The 14758-nt window shown below is 41.3% G+C and overlaps 1 protein-coding gene across 1 annotated transcript in view; it reads right to left on the bottom strand.

Annotated features, from left to right (window-relative positions):
• Positions 1-13972, bottom strand: part of ENPEP (glutamyl aminopeptidase) — a 112144-nt gene extending 98172 nt beyond the window's left edge. The window contains 1 exon segment of the mRNA XM_006755234.2: positions 13243-13972. Within this exon segment, the coding sequence (XP_006755297.1) occupies positions 13243-13862 (620 nt within the window). The 5' untranslated portion in view covers positions 13863-13972.
• Between the last annotated feature and the right edge of the window lie 786 nt (positions 13973-14758).

Raw genomic sequence — 14758 nt, 5'->3', positions numbered from 1 at the left:
CTGGTTTGGCTCAGTGGATAGAGCGTCAGCCTGCAGACTGAAGGGTCCCAGTTTTGATTCTGGTCAAAGGCATATGCCCCACTTGCGGGCTCGGTCCCCAGTAGGGGGAGTGCAGGAGGCTGCCAGTCAATGATGCTCTCTCATCACTGATGTTTCTGTCTCTCTCCCTCTCCCTTCCTCTCTGAAATCAATAAAAATATATTAAAAAAATACTATGTCATAGCTCAACATCCATCTATAAGAAATTAAAATATTTTTTAATTTCTTTTAAAAATTTCTCAGGATATAAAAATGACTTGATAAAAACTCAGCCAAGAAAACTAACGTATGTAAGAAACACAACCAGAAAAGTGTCCGTCTGGAGAGGCTGTTGACTCAGGAAGGGAACTTTCTGGGACAATTGAAAAAAATCTTTATCTTGATAGAAGTGTGGATAACAAAGATCATAATTCATTGAATTGTGCCTATTTGATTTGTGCACTTGATGTATACAAATTTCTCTAAAAATAACTGTAAATCAATATTGAGCTCTAGTAAGTAGTTTTGTGTTGTTGCAGGGTGTGGGTTCGCAATTCAGGAACAACCTTCTCTATATGCTTGCTTGAGCCAGTAAAAAAAAGTAATGGAAAGCAGCTTTCTCCCTATCGGGGAAGAGAATTCTAAATTTGTAAAGAGGGAAGTTTAGAATATATCCTTGGTATCCAAATTTAGAATTCTAAATTTGTAAAGGGGGAAGTTTAGAATATATAAATGCAGGTTTGGGATAAATTCAATGATTTTTATCTAGATAAAGTAGATAGATATAAAAATACACAGAGACATATGTTTCCTAGCTTTGTCTGCTGGGTAGGACTGGATGCAATGACAAGCATGTAGCAATGAACACAATTACCGTATTTTTCCATGTATAAGATGTCCCCATGTATAAGACATCCCCCACTTTTCCAAACCAAAATTAAGAAATCAATATTTTAAATATTTTGCTGGTTTTCCTCTTAAGGCCTTCTTCTTTTTCGGCATCTTAAAGAGTTGTTCTTCCTGTTTTCTCCACTGTCTGATTATATACTCAGTGGGAGGAGGTCCAAATTGTCTCTCTAGCTCTATTTCCATGCTCTTTTGCATAGCTGATTACATTCAGTTTGAATTTTGCAGAGTAAGACAATTGCTTACCGGTATTTATCTTCCTATTTTTTGACATCTTTATGGGCTCAGAAAGCTCGGGTCCCTGTTGCATCTGCACACTCTCCACCTCCACTTCCACCTCCAATTATGGAATCAGCTAACATCAGTAACAATAAGGCTCATGATTGGAGGAAAGGTATGGGCAGCTACGCACCCACTCAGCTCCCTCTTCGGCTGACTTCTGTGTATAAGATGTCCCTCGATTTTCAGTCTAACGATTTTAGAAAAAAATCGCGTCTTATACACAGAAAAATATGGTAATTCCCAGATGATCATTTTTAAATATCACTCTCCACTCAAAGGAACCAGGACTCCTTAGAGAAATGGCTAATTCCAGTGAGGGGTCAGGAAAAGTCCAAGATGATCCTGGAGCATCTCAGTGTGCCAAAAAGTAAGGAAGTTCTCAGAGAGTCATGGGAACAAGTAACAAAGACACAGGAGTTTGCTTGAAGGGACTACCACTAGCCAAATCTGGGAGAATTGGAACATCAGAATAAACGATGGAATTATAACTCATTGAATGAAATAAAAATCCATGAATCCTTACTCTGATAAAAATGAATGAATAACCCTAGCTGGTTTGGCTCAGTGGATACAGTGTTGGGTCACAGACTGAAGGGTCATGGGTTCAATTTTGGTCAAGAGCAAGTACCTAGGTTTTAGGCTCTATGCACTGCCCAGCCCCCTATCAGGGCACTTGTGGTAGGCAACCAATCTATGTGTCTCTCTCACACAGATGTTTCTCTCTATCTCTCCCGCTCCCTTTCACCCTCTCTAAAAATTAACCAGAAAACAAAACAGCCCTGACCGGTTTGGCTCAGTGGATAGAGTTAATATATAAAAAGCCAGGGGCTGTCACGACCGGAACAACCAGACCAATGACCGAACAGCAGGCTGTGTGGGGCGACAAGGCCAGCAGGGGGGTTAGTAAGGGACAACCAAACGACTGAACAGCAGGCTGTGTGGGGCAACCAGGCCAGCAGGAGGGGCAGTTAGGGTCGAACAGGCCAGCAGAGGGGCAGTGAGGGACGAGCAGGCCAGCAGGCAGGTGAGCAGTTAGGAGCCAGTGGTCCTGGATTGTGAGAGGGATGTCCTGGATTGGAAAGGGTGCAGGCTGGGCTGAGGGGACTCCCCCACTTCCCCATGCATGAATTTCATGCACCAGGCCTCTAGTGTATATATATGTATCTATATATCAGGTTGTGAAAGACAAAGAAAGACCAAGGGATGGTTCCGTTTAAAGGAGCCTAAAGAGGAATGACACTAAAAGCAATAATGAATCTGGACTGTGAAAAAATAGCTCAAAAGGACATTTTGTGGTTAAATGATGAAGTTTAATTATGACTGTGGATTAGGTGATTATATTATATCAATATTAAATTTCCTGGTTTTGATAACTGCATTGTGGTTGTTGGAGAACATGTACTTAAGAAATATATACTGACTGTACTTAAGAAATATATACTGAATGCTGAGGCAAAGGGAAACAGTGCTTCAATATAAGAGAGAGAGAGAGAGAGAGAGAGAGAGAGAGATTGAAAGGGGAAGGGAGAGAGAGGAAATAGGACAAAATGTAAACCATTGGTGAGTCTGGGTAAAGTGTTTCTAGGAGTTCATTGTACTATTTATGTAACTTTTCTGTAAGTTTGAAATTATTTCAAAATAAAAAGTTACTCAAAAAAGTCTCAGCCAAGCATTTATTCTTCAATAAGTAATTACTGATGAGTTTCCGTGATCATAATTTAACTAGTGCACTGAAATTTCTAACACCGTGCAGACTGCAGCGAATTGCAAATACACCAGGATTAAAGAAACCTGTACACCTTGCTGGGGTACTACGGTTTTCTAGTCAGCTGCATCAAGCTCCAATCCCATGTTTGGCCAGCTGCCCCTTTCTTCTGAATTCTTCTGGCTTCTGACTTCTTCCAGAGGCAGAGGAAAAACAAAAGTCACTCTGCAAGGATGTTGCAGCTTAGTCTCACCTCAGAAATAAACCAGCTAACTAATTTGGGGAATATAAGTTTGTGTGTGTGTGTGTGTGTGTGTACACGCCTCTGTGTGTGGAAGGTGAGGGTGAGGAGGGTGTTGAATTACATGTTCCTAAGTAATAGCCACGGGGTAGGTTTTCAACCACTTTACCAGTCTCAGCTCTATTCCTCAGGGCCCAAGAAAGAGAAGAATTTTCAATCCTTTCCCCATCTATCTTTAAAAGAGGTTGTGCTTGAAAACTCAGAGATCCTGTACTTTACAAATGAACCGAACAGTGTTGGAAATGTCTCTGTGTGGTGCGTTTGCTGGTCCTGTCAGTGAATGTTAATCACCGCAAACCCATGCAGCTACAGTAATCTGGACATACATTGGTGTAGGCCAAGTGACACGAATTACCAAGAAGAGTTACAAAATGTGCCCTGTTATTTCTAAATTGTAGAACCAGTATGATTTTATGGGGGAAATTCTCTTCTAAGAGTAAAACTTCCTAGATTCTAATCAGTCTTTAGCCCCTAATGTGTACTTGCACAAATTACAAAACCTACCATTCTCGGTGCCCTCATCTATGCAAGCTGGTTACCAAAGCACATTAGGCCTCTTCCTAGGGCTGGGAGGAGACAGAGGGCTAGGTCATGTGTAATGATATTTGAAACTCTCGTAAAATTTGCATAATGGGATAGGATACACCTCATTCTATTTTCTTAAATTCTGGAAAGCTAGCTATACTTCTTTTCTCTCTCTTTCTCTCTCTCTCTCTCTCTCTCTCTCTCTCTCTCTCTCTCTCTTTCTCTCTCTGTTTCTTTCTCACACAGCATATGCAACTTTAATCAACCAAAAGAAAAAGTCCCAAATGTATTTGCCACCTCTTGGTGGAGACATCAACACTTCATTCACATACCTTACAAAAAAAGGACATTCTAAGATTGACAACACTGTGAATCCAGTATTCAGACCATGTAGCCTCCACTCGATTGGTTAAGATCCTTCCATCCTGCGACCACACCAGATGCCTAGGCCCCCAAAACAGCTTTGCACAGAGAGCTCCCAAGCAAAGGCCTGTAACCAACTGGAAATCAGGAAGCAGAGTCCCACCCAGGCTGCCATGGTAGGTCCAGGCTTAGGTGAGCTTGACTCTGCTTTATGATGTAGCACCTTCCACACCAACAGACTTCAGAATTCATTCAGACACAAATATCTGTACTGGAACAATTTTTTTTTTTAATTTGTGTGTAAATACTATAGGTGACATAACAATTGTTTAAAATAACATTTTTCTCATGAACTCCTGTATGACTCAAAAGCTCCTATTTAAATATGCTAAATTCACCTGGCTGGCATGGCTTGGTGTTAACCTATGAACCAGTAAGTCACAGTTCGATTCCCGGTCAGGGCACATGCCTGCGTTGTGGGCTGTGCAGGAGGCAGCCAACCAATGATTCTCTCTCAACATTGATGTTTCTATCTCTCTCTTCCTCTCCCTTCCTCTCTGAAATCAATTATATATATGTTAAATTCCATCCAAAGTTACTAAAGTTTTGTGTATATATGAAAATTTGAAAAGGATGCATATGAGAGAGCAGTACAAAACAATTTTAGACCACAACTTCTTTGGGGAGGTTTTATTCAGTGATTAAACTTTCCTTTTTAAAATCAGCTGAATTGTGTTGCAAATTAATGCGGAAAGCCAGGCTAATAGCACAGTATGTTCAAAAGTGACTGCCGGGTCTGTTCTGAATAATTACCATGCCAGGCAAAGGCGCTGAGGTAAACCACTTTCCCATGGGGCCTTGCTATGCTCTATTAATAAGCCCCTTTTGAGGCCCAGCACATTAAAAATATAATTCTATGTAGCTTATTAATTTATAAAAGGGAAGAACACCCCTCTGACTTCTCTGAGTAAGTCACATCAACGTGACTTTAGAGAAAGCTGAAGAGAGAGGAAGTGATGATGCAATTCACTCTGAATCAACTTTTAAAAATTAAAACAACAACAACACACTACTATCCCATAAGTCATCTGGCAGACTATTTCCAAGGAAGACTCTCAGACTATATTCAGCAATTTGATGACTTAATCCAGCAAAATAAATAGCAAGGTCTAGGTCAGTGATGGCAAACCTTTTGAGCTCAACATGTCAGCATTTTGAAAAACCCTAACTTAACTCTGGTGCCGTGTCACATATAGAAATTTTTTGATATTTGCAACCATAGTAAAACAAAGATTTATATTTTTGATATTTATTTTATATATTTACATTCATTTAACAAAGAAAAATCAACCAAAAAAATGAGTTCGCGTGTCACCTCTGACACGCGTGTCATAGGTTCGCCATCACTGGTGTAAGTAAAAACCTTAAACAAAAGGCTTCTGGAGAAACCAAGATGGCGGCATAGGTAAACACCGGAGATTGCTGCCTCGCACAACCACTTCAAAAATACAACTAAAAGACGGAACGGACATCACCCAGAACCACAGGAAGGCTGGATGAGTGGAAATTCTACAATTAGAAGGAAAGAGAAAAGGCATACCAAGACTCAGAGGAGGTGCGGTGCGGAAGTAAAATTCTAAAGTGCGGAGGTACGTGCGGAGCGGGCTGGCGACTGAGGGCACGGTTGTCTTTTTCAATTGGGAGGGAGTCTCAGGCTCTGAGTTCCAGCTCCAGGCGAGTCTCTGGGGACCCAGACTCAAACGGGAGAAGTGTGACTGTCTGGCATCGGTTGGAACTCAAGAGCAGCAATTGCTGGGGCACTGAGAAGCACAGCCTCTGAAGGCAGGACTGAGAGCAGCCATAACTGCTCTCTCCACCCACTCTGTTGATCCCCTGGGGCCCACCCTGCCTAAGCTTTGAACACAGGCATTTGCTGGATAGCCTCAGGCAGAGGCTAGATTAGCACCTTCCTAGAGATCAGGACAGAAGTTCTCCCACTGCAGACACAGCTGATTCTCACAGCCCACTGGTCTGGAGGTCAAATCCCCCCCAGTATTAACTACAACAATCAAGACTTAACTACAACAAGACTGTGCACAAAGACCACAAGGGGGTGCATCAAGAAAGCATAAAAAAATGCGGAGACAAAGAAACAGGACACAAATGACAGAAATGGAGGAAAGCAAACTGCTGCTGCTGGATAGAGAGTTCAAAACCACACTTTTAAGGCCTTTCAAGAACTGTCTAGAAGCCACCGATAAATTTAGTAAGACCCTCGAAAATACTGGTGCGACCGTCGATAAATGTAGTGAGATCCTCAAGAAATCTAATGAGACCCTCGATGTTGTGATAAAGGACCAACTAGAAATTAAGTATACACTGACTGAAATAAAGAATATTATACAGAGTACCAACAGCAGACTAGAGGATCGCAAGAATCAAGTCAAAGATTTGAAATATGAAGAAGCAAAAAACACCCAACTGGAAAAGCAAAATGAAAAAAGAATCCAAAAATACGAAGATAGTGTTAACATAGGCAGAAACAAATATAAAATAATAAAATAAGGGATTTTAAAAACGCTGTAGTCCAAATTTGAATTAGAAGTGTAAGTATGGATTATGATGGATTTTATATTAAGAAAAACTATCTCCTAGCTCTGTCCATTGAAAAAATCCTAAAATAAGGAACAAACGAATTGCAAAGAACATTCCTAGCACCCAGATGTAGTGTTTAAATACTATTTCCCTTTAAAAGAAACAAGTGCAGGCCAGAAGGGAATGGCAAGAAATATTCAAAGTGATAAATACCAAGCACCTACAACCAAGATTACTTTATCCAGCAAAGCTATCATTCAGAACTGAAGGTCAGATAAAGAGCTTCACAGAGAAGGAAAAGCTAAAGGAGTTCATCACCACCAAACCAATATTATATGAAATGCTGAAAGGTATCCTTTAAGAAGAGGAAGAAGAAAAAGGTAAAGATACTAATTATGAACAACAAATATGCATCTATCAACAAGTGAATCTAAGAATCAAGTGAACAAATAATCTGATGAACAGAATGAACTGGTGATTACAGTAGAATCAAGGACATAGAAAGGGAATGGACTGACTATTCTTGGGGCGGAAAGGGTGTGGGAGATGCGGGAAGAGACTGGACAAAAATTGTGCACCTATGGATGAGGACAGTGGGTGGGGAGTAAGGGTGGAGGGTGGGATGGGAACTGGGTGGAGGGGAGTTGGGAGGGGGGGGGAGAGGAACAAATGTAATAATCTGAACAATAAAGATTTAATTTAAAAAAATAAATAAAGTATAGTTCCAAAAAAAATAAAATAAAATACTCTGGAGACGCTAAAACAACAACAACAACAAAAACACAAAAGGCTTCTGACACATGTGGGGCAGCCACGGTCGCTAGGTATCAGTGGAGACCAAAGCGAGTGTTCCACACGTAAGAAGGGAAGTTGATCAGTGCAAGACAACCCATCCCGCTTATTCAGATTCCAACATGCTTTTGGTGGTTTGAATGAAACCGTTAATTAGTTACCTTTATCTTCCAATTATCTATCCCTATGTAGAAGACATGCAAGGCCAAGTAAAATCTTTTTTGTTTCCTTGCTCATAAAATAAATTACTAAGCTTCCTGCAACAAGTAAACAAGAACAAAGAAAAATCAATTCTTCATTGATAATGGATATACTGATAGCTCAACATAGCAATTCTAAGAATATAATGAATAAACTGACATACACATCCTCGTATGTGGGAATGTACCAAAAACACTGACCTAAGACCATCCCACTGATTTCCTTTTTTACCATATTTCCACTTAACTCCTAAATCTTTATCACAAGCCTTTACCTTGTGCTGCAGATTTATTTATCCAAATGCCACCTAGACATCTTCCTAGATGTCTGACAGGCATTCAACACATCTGACACTGAACATAAGACCTTCCCTTCTCAATCTGGTTCTTCTCTTCTAATTAATGTGTGGCTATTCCTCAGATCAGGTATCTGGGACATCGGACCTAGGCCCAAAGTTCACCTTAACCCTCTTCATAGTCAGTTTGCAAATCCTAATTCCTTCCCTCCAAACTGCCTTCTCCATTGTGTCATCTTCTGTCTATCTTGAAGCCACTGTCCTACCTGATCTTCATCTCCTTCCTGGGTCGTTGCACTGTCTCCCATATACCCATGTATGGATTTGGCTCTTTCCTTCACCATCCACTTCCAAATGGTGACCAGTTAATTTTTCCTGCATAATGCCTTTCATCCGCTATCCTTCCTTTCCTTTCTCGTGGGTTTTCCAGAGTTACCTCTAGCTAACCTCTTCCTATAAACCTCTCCCACAAACAAATTTCTCCCCACTCTGCTCTTCTGACTTGTGCCTTTCCTTTTTACTTGCTTTTACCTTCTCAGTTTGCCTATTAAAATCCCACCATACTGTTAAAGTCAGTGTCAATCCTACCAATGTTCTGAGGACAATCCAGAAAACTCAAACTGGAAACCATCTGCCCTCCTTTTAAATCCTTGTAATTTCTATCAGTTCCAATCATCTCAGTCCTTAAAGCATAAAGCCCGTGTTCCTAAATTTACCAAGAAAATATATACCAATTCCACTTCCCTTCAACAAGATGGGCAGAAAACAAACAAGGAAAGTTTCCGCCCTGATTTGGAAGGTAGAGATGTCATTGGTGGAAGCTGGACTCCTTCATGGGAAAGGGCCGTAGCCACGCGGCCTGGCCCTGCTTGTCGCCAGAGGACATTAGGAGTGGAGGAGCTGGTGTGAACTGTTCCCATATATTCATCCCATTATACTGGAGTGTTCAGTGTGTGCCAGCCAGTGAACAAGAGAGGCTTGGCTTACTCTCAGAGACCCACAGGAGATTCCAGTCACATAAGGTAGGGAAACCACACTATGCCAGTCTCTGGAAATTCTTATGGACACTGTTGGAAGAAAGCCTCTGAAAAGTCTCACCATTAAAAAACACAGGAAATCCTATTGTATTTAATTTTACTGCCCAAACTAATTTGGCTACAGTATCCCTCCCCTACTTTTGTCCTGGCAAAATCTATTGTTATCCCATGCAGCTAGAGCTCGGTGCAACACACTTTGGGAAATGCTGTGTAAAATGAGTTTAAATGCTGAGAAAGAAATGCTCAACTTGGGAGAGAGAAAAAAATAATGTTATATACTTGAAGATTTGAGTAGAGGGGACTCTGGGAAAAGAACAACTGAAAAGAGTGTGGGGGTTTGGGTGGTGTGGGCAGGGAAACATCTCAAAAGTTTCAATCCTTTTTAAGTGTTTTTTTCTCAGACCTTAAGAGAGTAGTAGGAAAATTGACTTTTAAATTTTCCACACGTTCTCCTCCTAAGCCTCACTACAAGTCTGTCCCCAGCAAGGTGACAGCTTGACATAGAGAACTCTAAGCTGGCTGGCCCTTCTTCTACAACTCTCCTTTACCTTAGCATTTTGAGGGAAAGAAGCTACCGAGTTCATTCATGTTTAGTTTGCATTATGGCTGCAACAATAATATCCCAAACTGCTAATACTCAATCCTGGAGTTAAATTTTACATTAAGGCAAAAAAAGTCAGAGAATATGATTTTGATTGCATAAAGTATATTACTACAGTGGTGCTTTTAAATTGCAGGAGCTTCGAATATTACAAAGCTCAGTCTATAGTGTGAAAGCATGGTGTTGCTCCAATGAATTCACTCTTGCCATCCTTGTATGGACAGTGATGGGAACCCCCAGAGGCCTGCATTATCCAAAGGCTTGAAAGAAATGCATTTTTTCTCATATGTCTGAGATATTTCCTAACAAGCCAAACCAAAAGTATTCCATTGAGCCTAAATGAAGTTATTGAGTATATGCCAGGGCTATTCCAAAGCGTGTATGCAGTGCACAACTGGCAGCATCCTGTGTAATATGAGAGCCTCAAAAGCTACCAATGAAAACAAACTCGGGAAGACCAATCTTCCCTGAGAACCTAGCAGCACAGGCCTTCCTCACCAATCTTGCAACAGCATGGAGTTTGCTGCCCAACAATTAATACAACTGAGTTTCCGAATGTCAGCTCTCACACATATATTTTATGGTAAAATTAACTGGTGCGGTAAAATAATCCAAAGAATCAGAGTAAGTAATATATATTTTAGTATATAGTGTGTGGTTTTCTTAAATATATTTATATTGATTTCAGAGAGGAAGGGAGAGAAATACCAATGATGAGAATCATTGATCAGCTGCCTCCCGCACACCCCCTACTGGGGATCAAGCCTGCGACCCAGGCATGTGCCCCTGATCAGAATTGAACCCGGGACCTCTCAGTCTGCAGGGCAACTCTCTATCCACAGTGTGTGTGTTTTTAATTTATGAAATATGTAACAGAAATTTATTAATGGAACCTTGTTTCGTATTTTTTTGGCCTTCCTATAATGTATAGAATTTTTATGAAATATTTTGATGGCTTTAATTGGATGAAATTTCTATTATTTTCACAACCTAGGAAGCAGTTTTAAAGTCTAAGAAATAGTAATTTTAAAGCTTTGACTCAATTTATACTAAAGAATTTTTAGTATCTCTTGAAGGCGGAATAGTATGCCTTTTCCTCCACCAAAGTGCAAACACTTTAAAAAATTATGTTACTGTTAGTGTGACTCAGAAAAGTAGGTACTTTCATGCATTGTTGGTGGAAATGTAATTTGGGACATGCTTTTTGAAAGTTGGTTTGGAGACACACATAAATACATATGTGCATGCACATGTCATATATATGTGTGTCGTATATATATGTGAACTAGTATATATGTGTATATATACACATGCGCATGCATTTATACATATGTAGTTTGGACCATTTTCCTAAAGAAATCTTAGGAATGTTATACATTATTATAGAGATGTTCATTACATTTTTATAGCTATTTCTAGGTAAAACATAGGAGCAACTTAAATGCTCAGGCTTAATGGAACAATTGAATAATTTATATTCATACAATGAACTACCATGTATCCATTAAATCATATGGAAGAATAGCAAATGACTTGTTAAAGTGTTGATATATCCTAAAGGCTATTGCATAATGCTGTGCACAACATAATAATGCCATGTTTATGTGTCCAGAAAAAATGCTAAAAGAATATTTGCCTAAGTATTAACAATGACTATACTTGAGCGATGGACTTATAAATGGATTTTTATATTTTCCTATAAAGTGTTCCCTGTCTTCCAAGTTTTCCGTGGCAATGTGTATTTATACTATGTTCTTTTCTGACTTTTTTATAGTAATAAATTCTGGAAACAACTCAAATGTGCATCAGGGAATTGGTTTTAAAAAATAGTGCATTCGTGCAGGGGAGTATTGTACCATTTTAAAAATCTGGCTTAAAAATATTTAAGAATGAATAATAAATGCTTATAATAAGTTAAAAAGGTATATAGATGGATTGCCGTTTTGATAGCCTAGAAAAATGTTAGAATTACATTAACATGTCAATGGGGTTACCAGTGAATGGTGGAAGTAATTATTGGTTCTTTTGATTTTCCTTTTTAATAATTTCCTATGCATTCAACATATGTAATTTTTATAAACAGAAAAATGTAAACAATAAAGAAGTTTGTTTGGTTACTATTAAGATACACCATCTATAGGAGAATGATTCCTTCACACTGGCATTTCTACCTAATGTATCAGTGTACTACACAATAAGATAGGGATATTTAAATATTTTATATTAGTACTTGGGTCTCTCTGACAAACAGAAAGAATTTGGGGCAAAATGTTCGCTTTGCTCTATAAGATGCTTAGAACAACATGGGAAAGGGATGTGAGCTGGCCCCAGGTTCACATTTCTGAACTGTGATACTATGGTTTCTTACTCATTTACCTGTTCAGAATCTAAGTAAGCAAAGGTCAAAGCAATTTCAAGTTCAGTGACACTTCAGATGTAGCCTTCCTCCTTGATACAAGGGCCACACCCACAGTGTGAAGGTTTTTTAAGATCATTGAGTTTATACCTTTAATACAACTCTAGCGGCAGCCTCTAATTGATTGTCAAGGCAAGTAACATCTTTGTTGGACTCAGGAAATGAAGCTGTGTATACACACACACACACATACACACACACTTGGAAGACTATGGGGAAGAAAATGTTTTTATGTCCTTAATTATATATCTTTAATGTTGCAAAAAGCTTATAAGGCATTCCCATGCATATTGCATCGTGGGCAATAAGTCCAAAGATGTATCTATGCGCTGCCACTGATGTGTGGACTCAGTAATTATTGAAAGCTTATCTGTAAATGATTCTGGCTAAATGAGATAAAGGACACAGTCCTGCCTTCATCCCTAGATGGAGTCACAAAAGACAACTCCACGAATTTTACATACTCTTTCCATGTCTTTTCTCTAGTAAAACAGTCAAAATTATAATTGACATGACTGACTTTCACTTAAATTGAGTGTAATAGCATTTTAAAGGTTCCGTTTAAAAATCATCGCCATGGGACCCACGGATATCGCCAGTGAAATTTGCCAAATACATGTATTTCAAAAATCTGAGTTAGTTTCTACTACATATTAAGGACCGGGCCCTGGCCGGCGTGGCTCAGTGATAGAGCGTGGGCCGGAGAACAAGGGTCGCGGGTTCGATTCAGGTCAAGAGCAGGTACCTGGGTTTCGGGTTCCCCTCCCCGACTGGAGCACGTGCAGGAGGCAACTTATGACGGTGGCGGCTCTCACATCGATGTTTCTCTCTCTTCTCTCCCCCCTCCCTTCCAATTCCTCCAAAATCAATGGAAAAAATATCCTCCAGTGATGTTTAACAGAAATAAAATAATAAAAAGGACACGGTTTAGCATATAATAGCTTTTCCAAAGGAACAAAAGCCTCACACTGCTTTTTCTTTTTTTGACACTCTGCGCAGTTCACTCAAAACTTTCCAATGTTACGATTCTGAACAGACCCCAGGGCAAGACTTCGTGTCTCCCAGAACAACAGGCAGCGCGGACGCCAAGGATACACAGCAGACCAACAGACGAATGAAAAGGTGGAGAGAGAAAAAGAAAGAAAAAAAGAAACGGAAAGCAAGCATGTGCAATGAGGGGACAAGGAGCAAAAATTAGTATTTACTTGATCTGCCCGTTCTCCACGTAGGTCGTCCTATAAAAGCCCACGAGCGAGCCGTTGAGCTGGCCGGCGAACTCCAGGGTCAGGCGGTAGAACTCGTCGCGGGTCGGGGCCAGCTCGGCGTCGGCCTCCACCACCACGTACTCCTGCTTTCGGTACTCGAAGCAGCGCCGCACTGGCACGGCCGCCCCCGAGGGCCCGCGCAGCACCGGGAGGCGGCTGATCTTGGTCTCGCGGAGGTGCAGCCACAGGTGCCGGGTGGGCGCGCTCAGCTTGATGGCGATGGTCACGGTGCCCGTGTACGTGTCCTGCTCCAGCACCGGCTTCACCTCCAGGTCGTAGTGCACCGGGTTGATGGAGTCCGGGAGCCTGAAGTTCTTCCAGCCCCCACTCTCATCCTCGCTGGCGGGGCAGACGCCCTGGTCCTGGGGAGGGCCCGAGGTGGGAGGCCCCTGGGTGGGGGGCCCCTGGGTGGGGGCGTTTACCGCGGGGTCACACGATCTGGTCAAGCCAACCGCGAGTCCGACGATCAAGCCTACGCCCACCACCACCGCGCAGATGATGGCCACATGTTTCCCCCTAATGCAGTATCTCTTGGAGTCGTCTCCCTCCGCAAAGTTCATCGTTGTTTCCAAAGACAAAGGCTGCTCCCGAAAGGATGTTAAAACTAACTGGCGGACGTCAGCAGACTTCCTTTTTTAAAAAAAAAAAAAATGGGGGGAATGCCCTGGTTTGGGCAAGAGAGTTAAATATAAAACAGGACTTAGCTTATCAGCCAGCAGGAGGATGGTCCTTTGCCAAAGCTCTGTCAGCAGCTTTCTGGAGAACATTTGGGAAAGGGGTGTGCTGGCCATAGAAAAACTCAACCTTTGTCACCGGGTCTCTGCCTTCTTCCTGCCGTGCTCACGGTCTCTCTCTTCACCGAAGGGCTTCTTGAATTTCAGCTGTTTCATCAGGTAGCTTGCCAAAGAAGCCCAGTGTTTTCTTTTCATTCTTTTCCTCATGTTATGTAAACACTCAGGTCCTGCATTTTGCCAAAATTCATGTCCTGGAATCGGATGCTCAGAGCGATGCATAGATTCAAGGACCACTTGGGGACTCTGAGTATTTGACGAACGGGGGAGTTGGTAAAGCAAAGCCCGGTAGCCCTCAATGAGTTGCAGTGGATGCTGGATGGAAGAGAAGGGGAGACGTGAAGAAATTAGCCAAAGCAGTCCTGGGCTTGAAAAGCCCAAGAGACGGAAGGGGAAAGGCGATGCATAGATTCAAGGACCACTTGGGGACTCAGTGAGTATTTGATGAACCGGGGAGTTAGAAAAGCAGAGCCCGGTAGCCCTCAATGAGTTGCAGTGGATGGTGGATGGAAGAGAAGGGGAGACGTGAAGAAATTAGCCAAAGCAGTCCTGGGCTTGAAAAGCCCAAGAGACGGAAGGGGAAAGGATTGGAAAGTCAGAACTCTAAGGAGGGTAAACTTGTTAGATACTCTTGTCAGATGAGATACTTGAACTGGATCAGATAA

The sequence above is a fragment of the Myotis davidii genome, unplaced genomic scaffold (assembly GCF_000327345.1).
Source record: "Myotis davidii unplaced genomic scaffold, ASM32734v1 scaffold973, whole genome shotgun sequence".
Lineage (NCBI taxonomy): Eukaryota > Metazoa > Chordata > Mammalia > Chiroptera > Vespertilionidae > Myotis > Myotis davidii.
The sequence above is the reverse complement of the archived record's forward strand: the minus strand, read 5'-3'. Positions and strand labels throughout refer to the sequence as shown.